Below are 13523 nucleotides of genomic sequence, written 5' to 3' on the forward strand. Positions count from 1 at the left end.
TACTGTACAAGTCACATTTTACACATTTCTGAAAACTATGTCTACTTAATACTAGCTTCTTTCGCTTTCCTTCACAAGCACAAAACACACATCTTTTTCCTCTTCATTTCTTCTTACACTTGTACCCTTCAGACAAATAAATACGCGCATACCAATACTATTTTGCCATGCAATATTGTAAGTTGTATATATTTAGTATTAATGACGATCTCTGATGTTTTTGTCAAGAAACAAGAAAGGTACTCACTCTGTTGCTTTCCCTTTGGAGAAACCATATATCGCCTAGTTTTATCTAAGTTTGGGCTAACACAGCAGTATGAGGAGATTCTGAATGGCTGACAGTTCTTAGCGGATTTTATACAGCGGTACTTGCTGCCGTTTGAACAGCATGAAGGGCAGCGATCCTCATAAAGGAACCACTTACAAGGGTCTTGTACAGCGAGGGCATGGGAGGGGGGGAGGCATGAAGCTAACAAATCATTAGATCAGTTAACATGATCTGAAGAGGAGTTAGCATGAAAATAGAGGTCGAAGACAGCAAGAGATTCAACATTGCTACGATATGAGAGAGGCTGAAGATAATCATTTGAAGAAGAGTTAATAAAGCATAAAGGTTTTGATTCCACCCAGTCTAAAAGAATGGTACAGTGGAGACTAAATACTAGAACTATAGACAGCTTTATGCTCAGTTATCAATGATCTGATAATCCTGATGGATGAAGGAAAATGTGGTTTGCTAATTTTACTGGACTTAAGTGCAGCATTTGACACAGTTGTTCACAGATTGCTTCTTTTAGATTGCAGGTCTGTCGGTATTGATGGAGATGCACTAACATATTTAGAAAGTTATCTTGCAAACAGGCAATACTGTGTTCAAGTTGGTAAATCTTTCTCAGACAAGAAGATTTTAGAAAGAGGAGTACCCCAAGGCAGTGTTTTAAGTCCTATTCTGTTCTGTATATATATATATATATATATATATATATATATATATATATATATATATATATATATATATATATATATATATATATACTATTGAACTATCACACATACAAAGAAAACATGACATTGACTTCAAACTGTTTGCTGATGACACACAGTTTTACATGACCTTGAACAATGTAGATAATGTTGCAGGAAAGATAAAACTTATTATGGATGATGTTGGTAGATGGATGGAATCCAAGCAGTTAAAACTTAATCAAAACAAGACTTAATGTTTGATAGTGGGTAAGAATAAGGACTTAAAGAGGATTGATATGTCCACATTATATATTGAGGCCAGGGAGCCTTTGTTTACACATTACAACCACGTGTGTGGGACTATCAGGTATTTTGTTGAGTATTAAATCGCAGTTTTGCGTTCAAGTATTGAAAAGTTTGATTATTAAGACGTTCAAGTATTGAGTCTCCAATGTATATGTAGATGATTCGACTGGTAATGCATCTGTCATCAATATATCTTTGTTTTCGCCAAATACCTATACTCCATAAGGAAGTCATCGACGTTGATGACTCCCCTGGAAGCAAGCTGCAAGCTTCTGCATTTCTTATGTCCACAACATCCTACCTGTCCCTCACTCTCCCAAGTTTAACTTCAAGCAAGCAGACTGGGTAACCTTTTGTGGGATTGCCAACATGAATATATGTATCTGGCAAGTACATTGATAATATGATCAGCAACGCTATACATTCCACATTACACACCAATGAGGTTTGCATTTCAAATACTTCCACAGTTCACACAAAGCACGGGTTTTATGGTAGACAATGGATTGCCAACAAGCACTTCATGAGCACAACAGACGATACTGGTATTTCAGCCATCAGCCCAGTTAAGCACATTTTACAGATAGATGGCTGATACAGTTCAATATTAACAAGTGCAGGGTACTGAGCGTAGGTAGAGATAATCCAAGCAATAGGTACACGATAGATAACGTAGCACTAAGAAATTCCAAGTATGAGAAAGATTTATTAGGAGTCATAGTTAGCTCCGATCTCGGTACAAGGAAGCAATAGAGTATTAGGTTTCATTTTTAAAAGTGTTAAAAGCAGGAGTCCTTCCTGGAGTAACACTAAAATTATACTTGGCGCTGGGCAGGCCACATCTTAACTATGCGGTACAATTATTCTGTTCCCCACATTCTAGAAAGGACATAGCTCTGTTGGAGTCAGTGCTAAGGAGGATGACTAAAAAGATACAGGGAATGAGGGATATTCCCTATGAAGAGAGACTGAATAAACTTAATTTGCATTCCTTAGAGAGACGTAGGATAAGAGGAGACCTGACAGAAGTATCGAAGTGGTATAAAGGTTTTAACAGAGGGGACATGAATGTAGTTCTTAGGATCAGTAGCGGAGACAGAACCAGAAATAATGGGTTTAAACGTAAAAAATTCAGGTTTAGGAAAGAAATGGGAAGAAACTGGTTTTCAAACAGAGTGGTTGATGAGTGGAACAGTCTCAGTGGGCATGTAGTCAGGGCTGAGTCAATAGGGAGCTTTGAAAGAAGGTTAGATAAGTTCATGGATGGGGATGATAGATGGAATTAGGTAGCTTAAACACACAGGGACTGCCTCGTATAGGCCTGGCGGCCTCTTGCAGCTTCCCTCTTTTCTTATGTTCTTATGTTCTTATGATACTCTATGTCTCCAGAGTGCCTAGTGCTGGGGCATCCTCAAAGTTACTACCAGCTTACACTGGCCTCTTTAGGATAATAGTTAAAGATAGTGATATAGTAGTAAAAGTTAGGAATATTAGGACCAGTAATATGAAAACATCACAATATGATATACTAAGAATCATTCACGAAGACAGTGCCACTCCACAGACGAATCCTGATATCAAAAGGACATATCTAATACATTATCAAGTGAAATAAGAGAAACTAAGGTGGTCCTCCAACCATTAGATCAATTTCCATTCTTGTCAGAGGGCATAGATGATACTTAATACAGCATCAGAAGAACTTAATAATGTTGATCATGATGAAGAGGATGTGACTGGAATCACAGTAAAAATCTCAAGAGAAGGCAGAACCTAAGTCGATCCGCCATAGCTACAGTCTAAATGTTCCTGTTTCACCACCAAAAATGCATAACTCGTAGGAATATTGTAAAGGTGAGTAGTAAGATGAGATATATTCTTGTGTAGACTGTGGGGATATGCATAAGAGTAGGTTCGAATCCCACCACATACCGCTTTGAAGCTGTCACTTCTCGAGGGATATAAAGTTACCTACATGTCACCATGATACCCAGGTTCAAGGTGGTGTAATTATTTTACACCCAAGATGAGCTTGGGTGGTGATATGGACCCTAATATGGGTACCACTATGAATAAAATTGCCTGCGTCACTAATGGACGGAAGCTGAACAGCGCTTCAAGTGTGCCTACAGGCGCTATAGGCCTAAAACATTAAAAAAAATCAAGCCAAGAATCACCTGCACAACAAGGATTAAGTTTTATCCTAAATTCAGGCTTATTGTGAGTGGAAGGGCTTATGTGGTGCCATTTATATTGAAATTGAATGACACCCATAAACCCATAATGAACCAAAACTTGACTCGACATATCATCTTTATTTACTTTGGTGAAATACATGGAGAAGGTTCTCACTTTATAATCCCTTAATATATCAAAACATTGTCTTCTTTCAAGAAATACTTTAAAATTTGCCAAGTACTATAAATAATTTCTTCTTGCACTTAATAGTTCAGTTTTGTTTCATGTTACACAACAGCTGTGTGAAAACGTCACTGATGAATTTCTTCTAATGTGGTGAACTATGCGTGTGATCGTTTGGTATGCTCTTCTCATAAGACATGATTTATAGTGGCAATGTGTGTGTGTGTGTGTGTGTGTGTGTGTGTGTGTGTGTGTGTGTGTGTGTGTGTGTGATTCACCTCGGTCGTCTGCTGGTCACCCAGCCAGTCTTCCCCATTACGGAGCGAGCTCAGAGCTCATAGACCGATCTTCGGGAAGGACTGAGAACACAACACACTCCACACACCGAGAAAGCGAGGCCACAACCCCTCGAGTTACATCCCGTACCTATTTACTGCTGGGTGAACAGGGGCCACACATTTAAGAGACTTGCCCATTTGCCTCGCCGCTTACCGAGATTCGAACCCGGCCATCTCTATTGTGAGTCGAGCGTGCTAACCACTACACTACGCGGTGTGTAGTGTGTGTGTGTGTGTGTGTACTAAGTATCAAATTAAATGACATCAGCATGTAATACATACACTCATGTTATATTAATTTCAACGAGTAAAGGTTAGATTTTTTTTCCTTTCTGCTCCTCAAACGTAACACTTCATTTATATTCTATAGTTTCATTAAGAAGTTTCATCGATAATCTATAGTTTCATTAAGAAATATCACAAGCAAGTCCTGAACCCTGAAATAACGAATGTGAAAGTGTTAACGCAAAAGTACCAAAAGATTCTTGCTATAGAACATACATGGAGCAATTAACATTTTTTGTCTACATCTTAAGAAAAGACAGTTTGTAATGGCAATGCTTACTGGAAAGAGTGGATGGAGGGTGAACAAGAGGAAGATAGACAATAAAGTTTTTGGACTGGATCTATTGGAAGAGTAAGGAGATGAATGGACAATCTGGTGAGACTAGCAGACGAAAGAGAAATCTGGAGATCCATACCATGGTCACTAGCGCCACATGGCAGGCATTCAGGTCAAGATAAATACACATCTTCATAATTTTGCTGGCAAATTCACATAGACGGTAATATTATTCAGTCCCTGCAATCAAATATGAAACTTGCATTATAATCAGTATTTATTTACCTTACATGAAGATGAGAGAGGCGGAGAGATGTATCAGCAGTATACAGCGGCACCAATGAAGATCAGATCAGCCATATTGCACGAGGCTGATGCAACGCGCTAATTTTTACTGTACGAGGTATTAGGCGAGGTGTAACATTCTCACTTCCAGAGTTTGTGCACCCACATTGTCACGAGTCATTCTAGTTTTGCCAAGAAATCATAACCGTATCATTTCATAAAATAGTGAAATCTACTATGGAGATGCGGCTTTCCGACTATTTGCACTCACTAACGTAACATTTCACTTATAATCCTCTAGTTAGCCTATAGTTTAAATTACTTATTGTAATGTTACATCAAAGTATTTCATAAACAACATATCAACACTGTTTTGTTAGTTTATGTTCCGACATATAACGATAAAATCAATGAAAAGGAACATAGAAGATACAACGAAACTGCTCGACAGTGTCTCGGTCTCCACCGCTCATGTAGACTGTTCACATTGTTTATCATCATTTCTTATTTATTACACACTATTTTCCTTGCACTATTCTTTTCATCTTCACTACAAGGTTTTTGTTGTTCTTGCTCCACTATATTGAAGTCCCTGAGGTATTTTGATCAGTCCGTAACTAGCAAAACCGTACACCACAAAGCATCCCTTCTCTGTCAGCCTCTCAATGGCTGCCGCTGCTCACCAGTCACCACTCCACGCCTGAGTTGTGGTGACGTCATGATATCGGCTGATCCTAATGACAATAAGCGTTTTCCTCCAAATAATTTAGTAAATTAATATAAAGAATTTCATAAACACACTTCCATCTTATATAGGCTACGTACATATTACCATCACCCATTATTATTCACCTACTCAACGTCATGGAATCAGCTGATCTTCGAACATTTGATATTTTACATATTTTCTTTTTTTCTTTGGTATTCATGCAACAGTTATATAAAGAACACTACATACTACAGCCTATTTGTTTCCTACATGCAAAACTCCTTACAAATGCAGGTTTCGTGATCAATTTGTTTACTAAATGATTGTATTATAAAAAGGTGAACCCGTGAAGCACTATTCAAGTACGTATTCGGTTCATTTTGATATAGGTAAGTTACTACACCTCCGACCAACAGGTTCCGAAGCCTCTTGGTACGAATCACTATCATTATGAAATAACTGTCTGGACTCGGGAATTTGCACGGTACATAAATATCAAAAGTACAAAGAATAATGAACTGCATAGTGATACCACCAACTGGTGATGCCGTGAAGCAAAAATATGTCCGTGGATCAGCTCAAAGTTTGTCCACGGTCTCAAAAATACATCATTATTATTATTATTATTATTATTATTGCTATAAACATCATTATTATTATTATTATTATTATTATTATTATTATTATTATCATCATCATCATCATCATTGTTGTTGTTCTTGTTATTATTGTTGTTGTTATTGTTGTTGATGGTGACACAGTACCATTGTTGTTATAGTACTTCAATCCTGACCATAACAGATGCTAGCTGGGTCCTCCGATGTGTCTCGCTAAGTAAGTCCAACATCCAGTCTAAGCGTTAATGAGATCGCATCGTTTTCATGGACTCAGAACACGACTCAAGTCTATTGCTGATCCCATTAGTGAGTAGGTAACAAAGATTACACTGTTTCGTCGACCTTTGGAATGAATTGGGGTGGGTGCCCTTAGAGAATCATAGCGTAGGGACCCAGTTAATAATAATAGTAATAATAATAATAATAAGAAGAAGAAGAAGGAAGAAGAAGAACCAACAACAACAGCAACAACAACAACAACGACAACGACGACGACGACGACGACGACGACGACGACCACAATGACAACATTATCAACCTTATCAGGAGGAGGAGGAATATATATATATATATATATATATATATATATATATATATATATATATATATATATATATATATATATATATATATATATATATGCATGCATGCATGTGCCTGTGTGTGTGTGTGTGTGTGTGTGTGTGTGTGTGTGTTACAAAGATGAGAACTTACTGTTAGTGTATTGCATCTCTTCACACTATACAGAACACCTGTCTGTTTCCTGCACTAGATGATTAGATAAACACCTGCTCCATGGTGACTAAGAGACGCCTTTATAGCCCACTAGCGTGTCCTCTGCAACGGCAGTGTAAACACGGTGAAGATGGAGTCTGTGATGATGCCTCTCCTGGTAGGTTTGGTGATGGGTGGCGGTGTGGGTGCCGTCACAAAATCCTCCTGCCCACTACCTGCTGAGATTCACCCCTGCCTGTGCTTCGATGATGATCCCCTTGGACTTGTGATGGATTGCTCAGGCGTGCAGGACGAGATAGAGTTAGCCAGAAGCTTCACCGCTAATTTCCCGACGCCTGACTTTTACGAGCTAAAGATTATCCATGACCCAATGAATCAGCGTCTCCATTCCCTCGAGAAGTCCACTTTTGGAGAGGCAACCTTCCAGCGAGTTAATATCACTGGCACACAGATCATCGCTATTGACGGGTACGCCTTTGATAAGTCCAAATCGACGCTGACAATGCTCGCTCTGGACGGGAACAGAATCGCTCAATTTCCTTTCGGATCCTTGCAAAGGTATACGCGTCTCATGGCTCTGCACCTCGCCCACAACAACCTCAGCCTTATCCCACAGCTTGCGTCACCAGTCTTGAAATTACTAGATGTGACTGGAAACAGGCCGCTGGTGGTTGAAGGAGAGGCATTTGTTAAGACTCCCTCACTCGAGCAGATCATCTTATCACACACCAGCCAGGAGAAGCTGGAGCGAGGTCTTTTCACTACGTCGACCAAACTGAGCGTGCTGGACTTCTCAGATAACAACCTGAAGGAGGTGGAGGACGGGGTCATTGTCACACCCAATGCTTCCATGACCCTCCTTGACTTTTCCAACAATAAGATTACTATGGTCCGCCATGACGCTATAATAGGTGAGTGAGTCCAAGTGTTTTCACACACACACACACACACACACACACACACACACACACACACGGCCCGGTAGCTCAGTGGTTAGAGCGCTGGCTTCACAAGCCAGAGGACCGGGGTTCGATTCCCCGGCCGGGTGGAGATATTTGGGTGTGTCTCCTTTCACGTGTAGCCCCTGTTCACCTAGCAGTGAGCAGGTACGGGATGTAAATCGAGGAGTTGTCACCTTGTTGTCCCGGTGTGTGGTGTGTGCCTGGTCTCAGACCTATCCCAAGATCGGAAATAATGAGCTCTGAGCTCGTTCCGTAGGGTAACGTCTGGCTATCTCGTCAGAGACTGCAGCAGATCAAACAGTGAATTACACACACACAGATATTTGGGTGTGTCACCTTTTACGTGTAGGTGCTGTTCACCTAGCAGTGAGTAGGTACGGGATGTAAATCGAGGAGTTGTGACCTTGTTATCCCGGTGTGTGGTGTGTACCTGGTCTCAGGCCTATCCGAAGATCGGAAATAATGAGCTCTGAGCTCGTTCCGTAGGGTAACGTCTGGCTGTCTCGGCAGAGACTGCAGCAGATCAAACAGTGAAACACACACACACGCACACAGACACACTCACACACACACATAGACACACATACACACACAAACAAACAAACACACACACACACACACACACACACACACACACACACACACACACACACACACACACACACACACACACACACACACACACACACACACCGCGTAGTGTAGGGGTTAGCACGCTCGACTCACAATCGAGAATGCGCGGTTCGAATCCCGGTGCGGCGAGGCAAATGGGCAAGCCTCTTAATGTGCAGCTCCTGTTCACCTAGCAGTAAATAGGTACGGGATGTAACTCGAGGGGTTGTGGCCTCGCTTTCCCGGTGTGTGGAGTGTGTTGTGGTCTCAGTCCTACCCGAAGATCGGTCTATGAGCTCTGAGCTCGCTCCGTAATGGGGAAGACTGGCTGGGTGACCAGCAGATGACCGAGGTAAAATTACACACACACACACACACACACACACACAAGAATTAAATACAATTCTTTTGTCATACCTAATAATTGTAATTCTCTCTCTCTCTCTCTCTCTCTCTCTCTCTCTCTCTCTCTCTCTCTCTCTCTCTCTCTCTCTCTCTCTCTCTCGTGTCTTGTCTTCGTCATGGTCGCCCCAGGTCTGGCTAGCAACGCGCATCTGTCATTGGCGAAGAACGAGATTATGAAACTGCAACAGCTTCACTGGCAGCACATCTTTGATCAGCTAAGGCTTCCCTATGGTCGCATCGACTTGTCTGGTGAGTCTTACAGCTCTTTGTCTTTCGTCTATGTGTGTGTGATTTTTTTTTTTTTTTATTATTTATTCTGTTAATCCGTTGCTCCCACTGAAGAGGTCCTAATTTTCTTACCGCACCGTCATACCCCCTGAGGCTACAACATTGGTTTGGCCTTTTGGTGTCCCTAGCATATGAAGTTGGAGATTTCAGTCTCGGAAACACATCCAGGCTGATAATTTTTCGAGGAGCATCTTTCTTATTTGATGACATATCTTCGTCAGCCCCACCGTTTGGCTGGACTTTGTATATTTCGACTTCGCATATCCTGGCATATGTTTTTTGTTTTGTTTTCCTTATTTTTATCAGTTAATTAATTAGTTTATTTATTTATTAATTAATTAATCAATTTATTTATCTATTTATTTATTATCTTATTTATTTATTTTTTTCTTTTACAGAGAACCCATTGCTGTGTGGGTGCGATATAGCGTGGATAGTTCTGAATGAAGAATATCGGAAACTCTTCACCGATACTACTAAATGCATTAACGGCGAGATGGTAATATACCTCGACCCTCTCCTATACATCACCATGTGTCGCCCCTTTGTATGAGGTAAGGAAGGCTGGTTGGTGTACGAAAGCAGAGAATGCTAAACGTCATCCTTGTGCCTTCAGTTCTAGAGGCTGCACATCTCTTCCATCAGAGCAACCCAATCTTTACCACTCCCTTGTCTAGGCTAATGAAACACCAGCGTTCTATCGCTTGTTCCACCATCCGGATCACCGTCACTCATGACTAGAATAGACTCCTTGATCAAATATTGGTGTAGAGTCATTAAGAAGTATTAGGAAGTTAGTTTTTTTTTTTCCTTCTATTATACATTGACTGCCACGTGTGTGTTTATTAATCTCTTGCAGTTTCGTGTTATGTTCCTATAATATTTCCACAGCCTTTGTCTACACTTTCTATTAATTCTACCAAGTCCTACATTCTTATTTTCAAACTCCACTCCTCCACTTCTATCCAAGCACTGTATGAACCCACGCAGTACAATGGCTATACAAAAAGATGCTTCATATGTTTATTTGTTTGTTTACTTGTTTATTCATTTACTCATTTATCTATTTTTATTACTGACCTATCCATATAACAGCGTGATTCGGTTTCTGCTTTTATTCTTTTCCAGGTTACGAAGAACATAAATACACCACTGTATCTACAATGAAGTGCTTTAGAGGACATTTGTATCTCATCATCAAAACCGTACTAAGTTTTCAGAATGTTACATAAAAACTTGTACTTAGCAAGCATTTCTGTTCTCCTTAAATTAATGTTTTTTGTTATGCAAGAAAAGAAATCTATTCTATAATATTCTATAATATTCTATGATATATGATATGTTAATTCATACATACATCACTGCAAAATATATCTACCCATCAACGTCAGTGTTCCCCACGATCGCCTGCTGAAACAACCAGAGAGAACAAAGTCACCAAAGACACACTCAGAAAGGCAACAAACTATATAGCGACCCAAACACGGACGTTCTGATATAAAGCATATTTCATTTATTTATTTTCAAGACCTAACACTGTCCTGCCTAACAATCCTCACATCAGCATCAGCACTTTTGAACATCACACTCTATATATGCCAGCAGAACAGATTGGCTACCACTGTTAATCCTTTGTTATATGGGGTGCCTTGGCAAACGCTTTACTGAAGTCCAGGTATAGGATGTCATAACTATCTCCATTATCCTCCGCCCCGTAAACTTTACTGAAAAAAGTCAGTAAGTTCGTAAGGCAAGACTTCCCCCCCATGCTGTGACTGATTTATCGAGTTAGGTTTATCTAAATGCTCCTTAATGTTCCTTGCTATTACTGACTGTCATTATTTTACACTATCAGCTGTAGCACGATTGAGAAAAGACCAAGACCACTCATATGCCACACACTGGGACTCATATTCCTATATAATTACTTGATAATGGGTGAATATATAAGATGGCTCAACGTTTAGAGGCTCGCCCATCTGCCTTGCTGCTTCCGGGACTTGAACCTTGGCAATATCAGTTGTGAACCGTATGTGTGTGTGTGTGTGTGTGTGTGTAGTGATAAGTAAAGTTTTAACATTTTTCACAAGCCAACATGCTGCATTTCTACTTATAATTTATTGATTTTATCCTCAGCTATATATTTTCTAACCACGGCTTTATAACTCACACACATACACACACACACACACACACACACACACACACACACACACACACACACACACACACACACACACACACACAATGACTTGGCAATTAGTCTGGTTATCCCGGTGACCTCCCGCCCACAGCTTCTCCCGTTACACCTGACGGGAAGTATAAGGAATGAGGATGATGCAGAAAAGACCTGAAGATTGGCTGATTTTTAACGGTATTGTAAGGAAAATTACTACGCTGTCCTAGAAGCAAAGGAGCTCAGAAACAGAGCTGCAACAAGTCTTCCTGGGACCTGGTGAACCAACGTTAATATGCCAAGAGGGAAGCAACCATAGGCCAGGAGTCAGCAGTCGAGGGAAGGTCAGCGGCCTCTAGACAAAAGCCGTCACACCTCCTTTTAACCAATTCCCATTCACGAGAGAGAGAGAGAGAGAGAGAGAGAGAGAGAGAGAGAGAGAGAATGAATGAAAATATTACGTACGCTCAAACTTTTATCTTCGTCTGGTTATTTCTCCTTTCTCTGTTTACTAATTGATTATTGTAACTCTGCCATCATCTCTAAGAACCTCGAAACTCAGTTGAACGAGTACAGGATCCCATGCCAAAACAACGAGGAAGTGGAAATGAATGAGGTTTTAACTGTATGTTCCAGTGACACAAGCCAGGAAGCCTGCGTGCTCACCCACCTACCACCCCGCTAGTGACATTACCGTGTTGTTTTGTTGGCCTTACATCCCATCCCGCCAACCTTATAGCTAATCACCGCAATTATTGTTGGTAAATTTCCCTGATTTTCTTTTTTTTTCCTGCAGCACTGAGGATCTCTACATTTGAGTTTATATCTTTCTTGTTTGTTCAATATGATTCATCTATATATCGACATTCTTTTTTTTATATATATTCATTCATTCATTTATTCATTTTTCAATTGTTATGACAGTCGTAAAAGATCCCATTGCCTGAAACGGACAGTAATGTAATAACATATAGTGATGATGGTGGTGGTGGGGATGATGATTATGATGATGATAATGAAGATGACAATGATGATGATAATGATGATAAGAAGAAAATATATACAATCAGGTCTTCCTTTGCACAAAACTACATGCACTAGTTACTCATAGATTCTTCACGCAAAATGAGATAAGAAAATAATAAAAAGTTGATGACTCCCACTATCATCCTAGGATCCCCTTTTGATTAATTATCTTTTTAACTTGTTTAGGGACCGGCATCTCAGTGGTTTGTTTGTTTTTCTTCTTTACTATTCACTTTTTTCTTTTTCTTTTTTTGTCCTTGGCCGTTTCTCCTTCTTACATAAAGAAAAGATGGTCTACTTTCATAAAATTTATATGAAAATATAATGCATTTTATATGGTGTATAGGCACAGACATACAACTTGTGTGTATTTGACGTCATGACTTAAGATGAGAAATCATCCCAAAATAGGTTTAGAGCGTCTTGAGCTGGAGGCAAGATGATCTCAACATGAAGTTGAGTTACCTTGCGTGCGACTTTGTATCAAATCAGCGATTGCTCCGTGAGACTGATTCGAGGCCTATTACTAGCATAGTCCGTCAACGCCAATTGCGACTATATGGGCATGTGGCATGGTACCCGGAAGCCGATCTGCAGCTGCATATCGGGTTGTCTCCGAAAGGAATAACCCAGCATGGAAGCCAAGACGTCCTTAAAACTCATGGCTGCGGCAAGTCGATGCCTCCTGCTGGGAGTTACTTGGAATGGTAAGGGAGCCTGCATGGAGACTTGCGAGGCGTGACCGCCTGGAGTGGCGTCATAGGGTAGGCGAGGCGACGCGCCCCCCGGCGTATGCCCCCTATGATTGATTGATTGATTCTATATCGATTATCGACGCATGGTCCTCATGCTTGAGTCATACGAGCAATTGTTATGAAGGGCGAGGAATTCATGTTACTCTCTCTCTCTCTCTCTCTCTCTCTCTTACACATCATTCGTTTCATCATATGTGCCGTCATTTACTCACTCACTTTATACTTGCTCTCTCACTCGGTTCGTGATTCCCATATTCACTCATAGCTTCATTCATTTTTCACCCACCGACTGACTGAATGATTGATTCAGTCACTCACTCATTAATTTACTTACTGATTTCCGCACAAAAAACTTTTTTTTTCTCCACCATCCAACTTTTCCACACTGGGGGAGAGGGGTTGAGAGGGGCTAGATCATAT

The 13523-nt window shown here is 40.4% G+C and overlaps 1 protein-coding gene across 1 annotated transcript; it reads left to right on the top strand.

Annotated features, from left to right (window-relative positions):
- Positions 1–6970: 6970 nt before the first annotated feature.
- Positions 6971–10391, top strand: LOC123505060 (oplophorus-luciferin 2-monooxygenase non-catalytic subunit-like). Its single transcript, XM_045256088.1, has 4 exons — positions 6971–7790; positions 8988–9107; positions 9545–9700; positions 10275–10391. The coding sequence occupies exons 1-3, from the start codon at positions 7010–7012 to the stop codon at positions 9697–9699; spliced, it is 1056 nt and encodes a 351-aa protein (XP_045112023.1). The 5' UTR covers positions 6971–7009; the 3' UTR covers position 9700; positions 10275–10391.
- The last annotated feature ends 3132 nt before the right edge of the window (positions 10392–13523 follow it).

The sequence above is a fragment of the Portunus trituberculatus genome, chromosome 17, assembly GCF_017591435.1.
Source record: "Portunus trituberculatus isolate SZX2019 chromosome 17, ASM1759143v1, whole genome shotgun sequence".
Lineage (NCBI taxonomy): Eukaryota > Metazoa > Arthropoda > Malacostraca > Decapoda > Portunidae > Portunus > Portunus trituberculatus.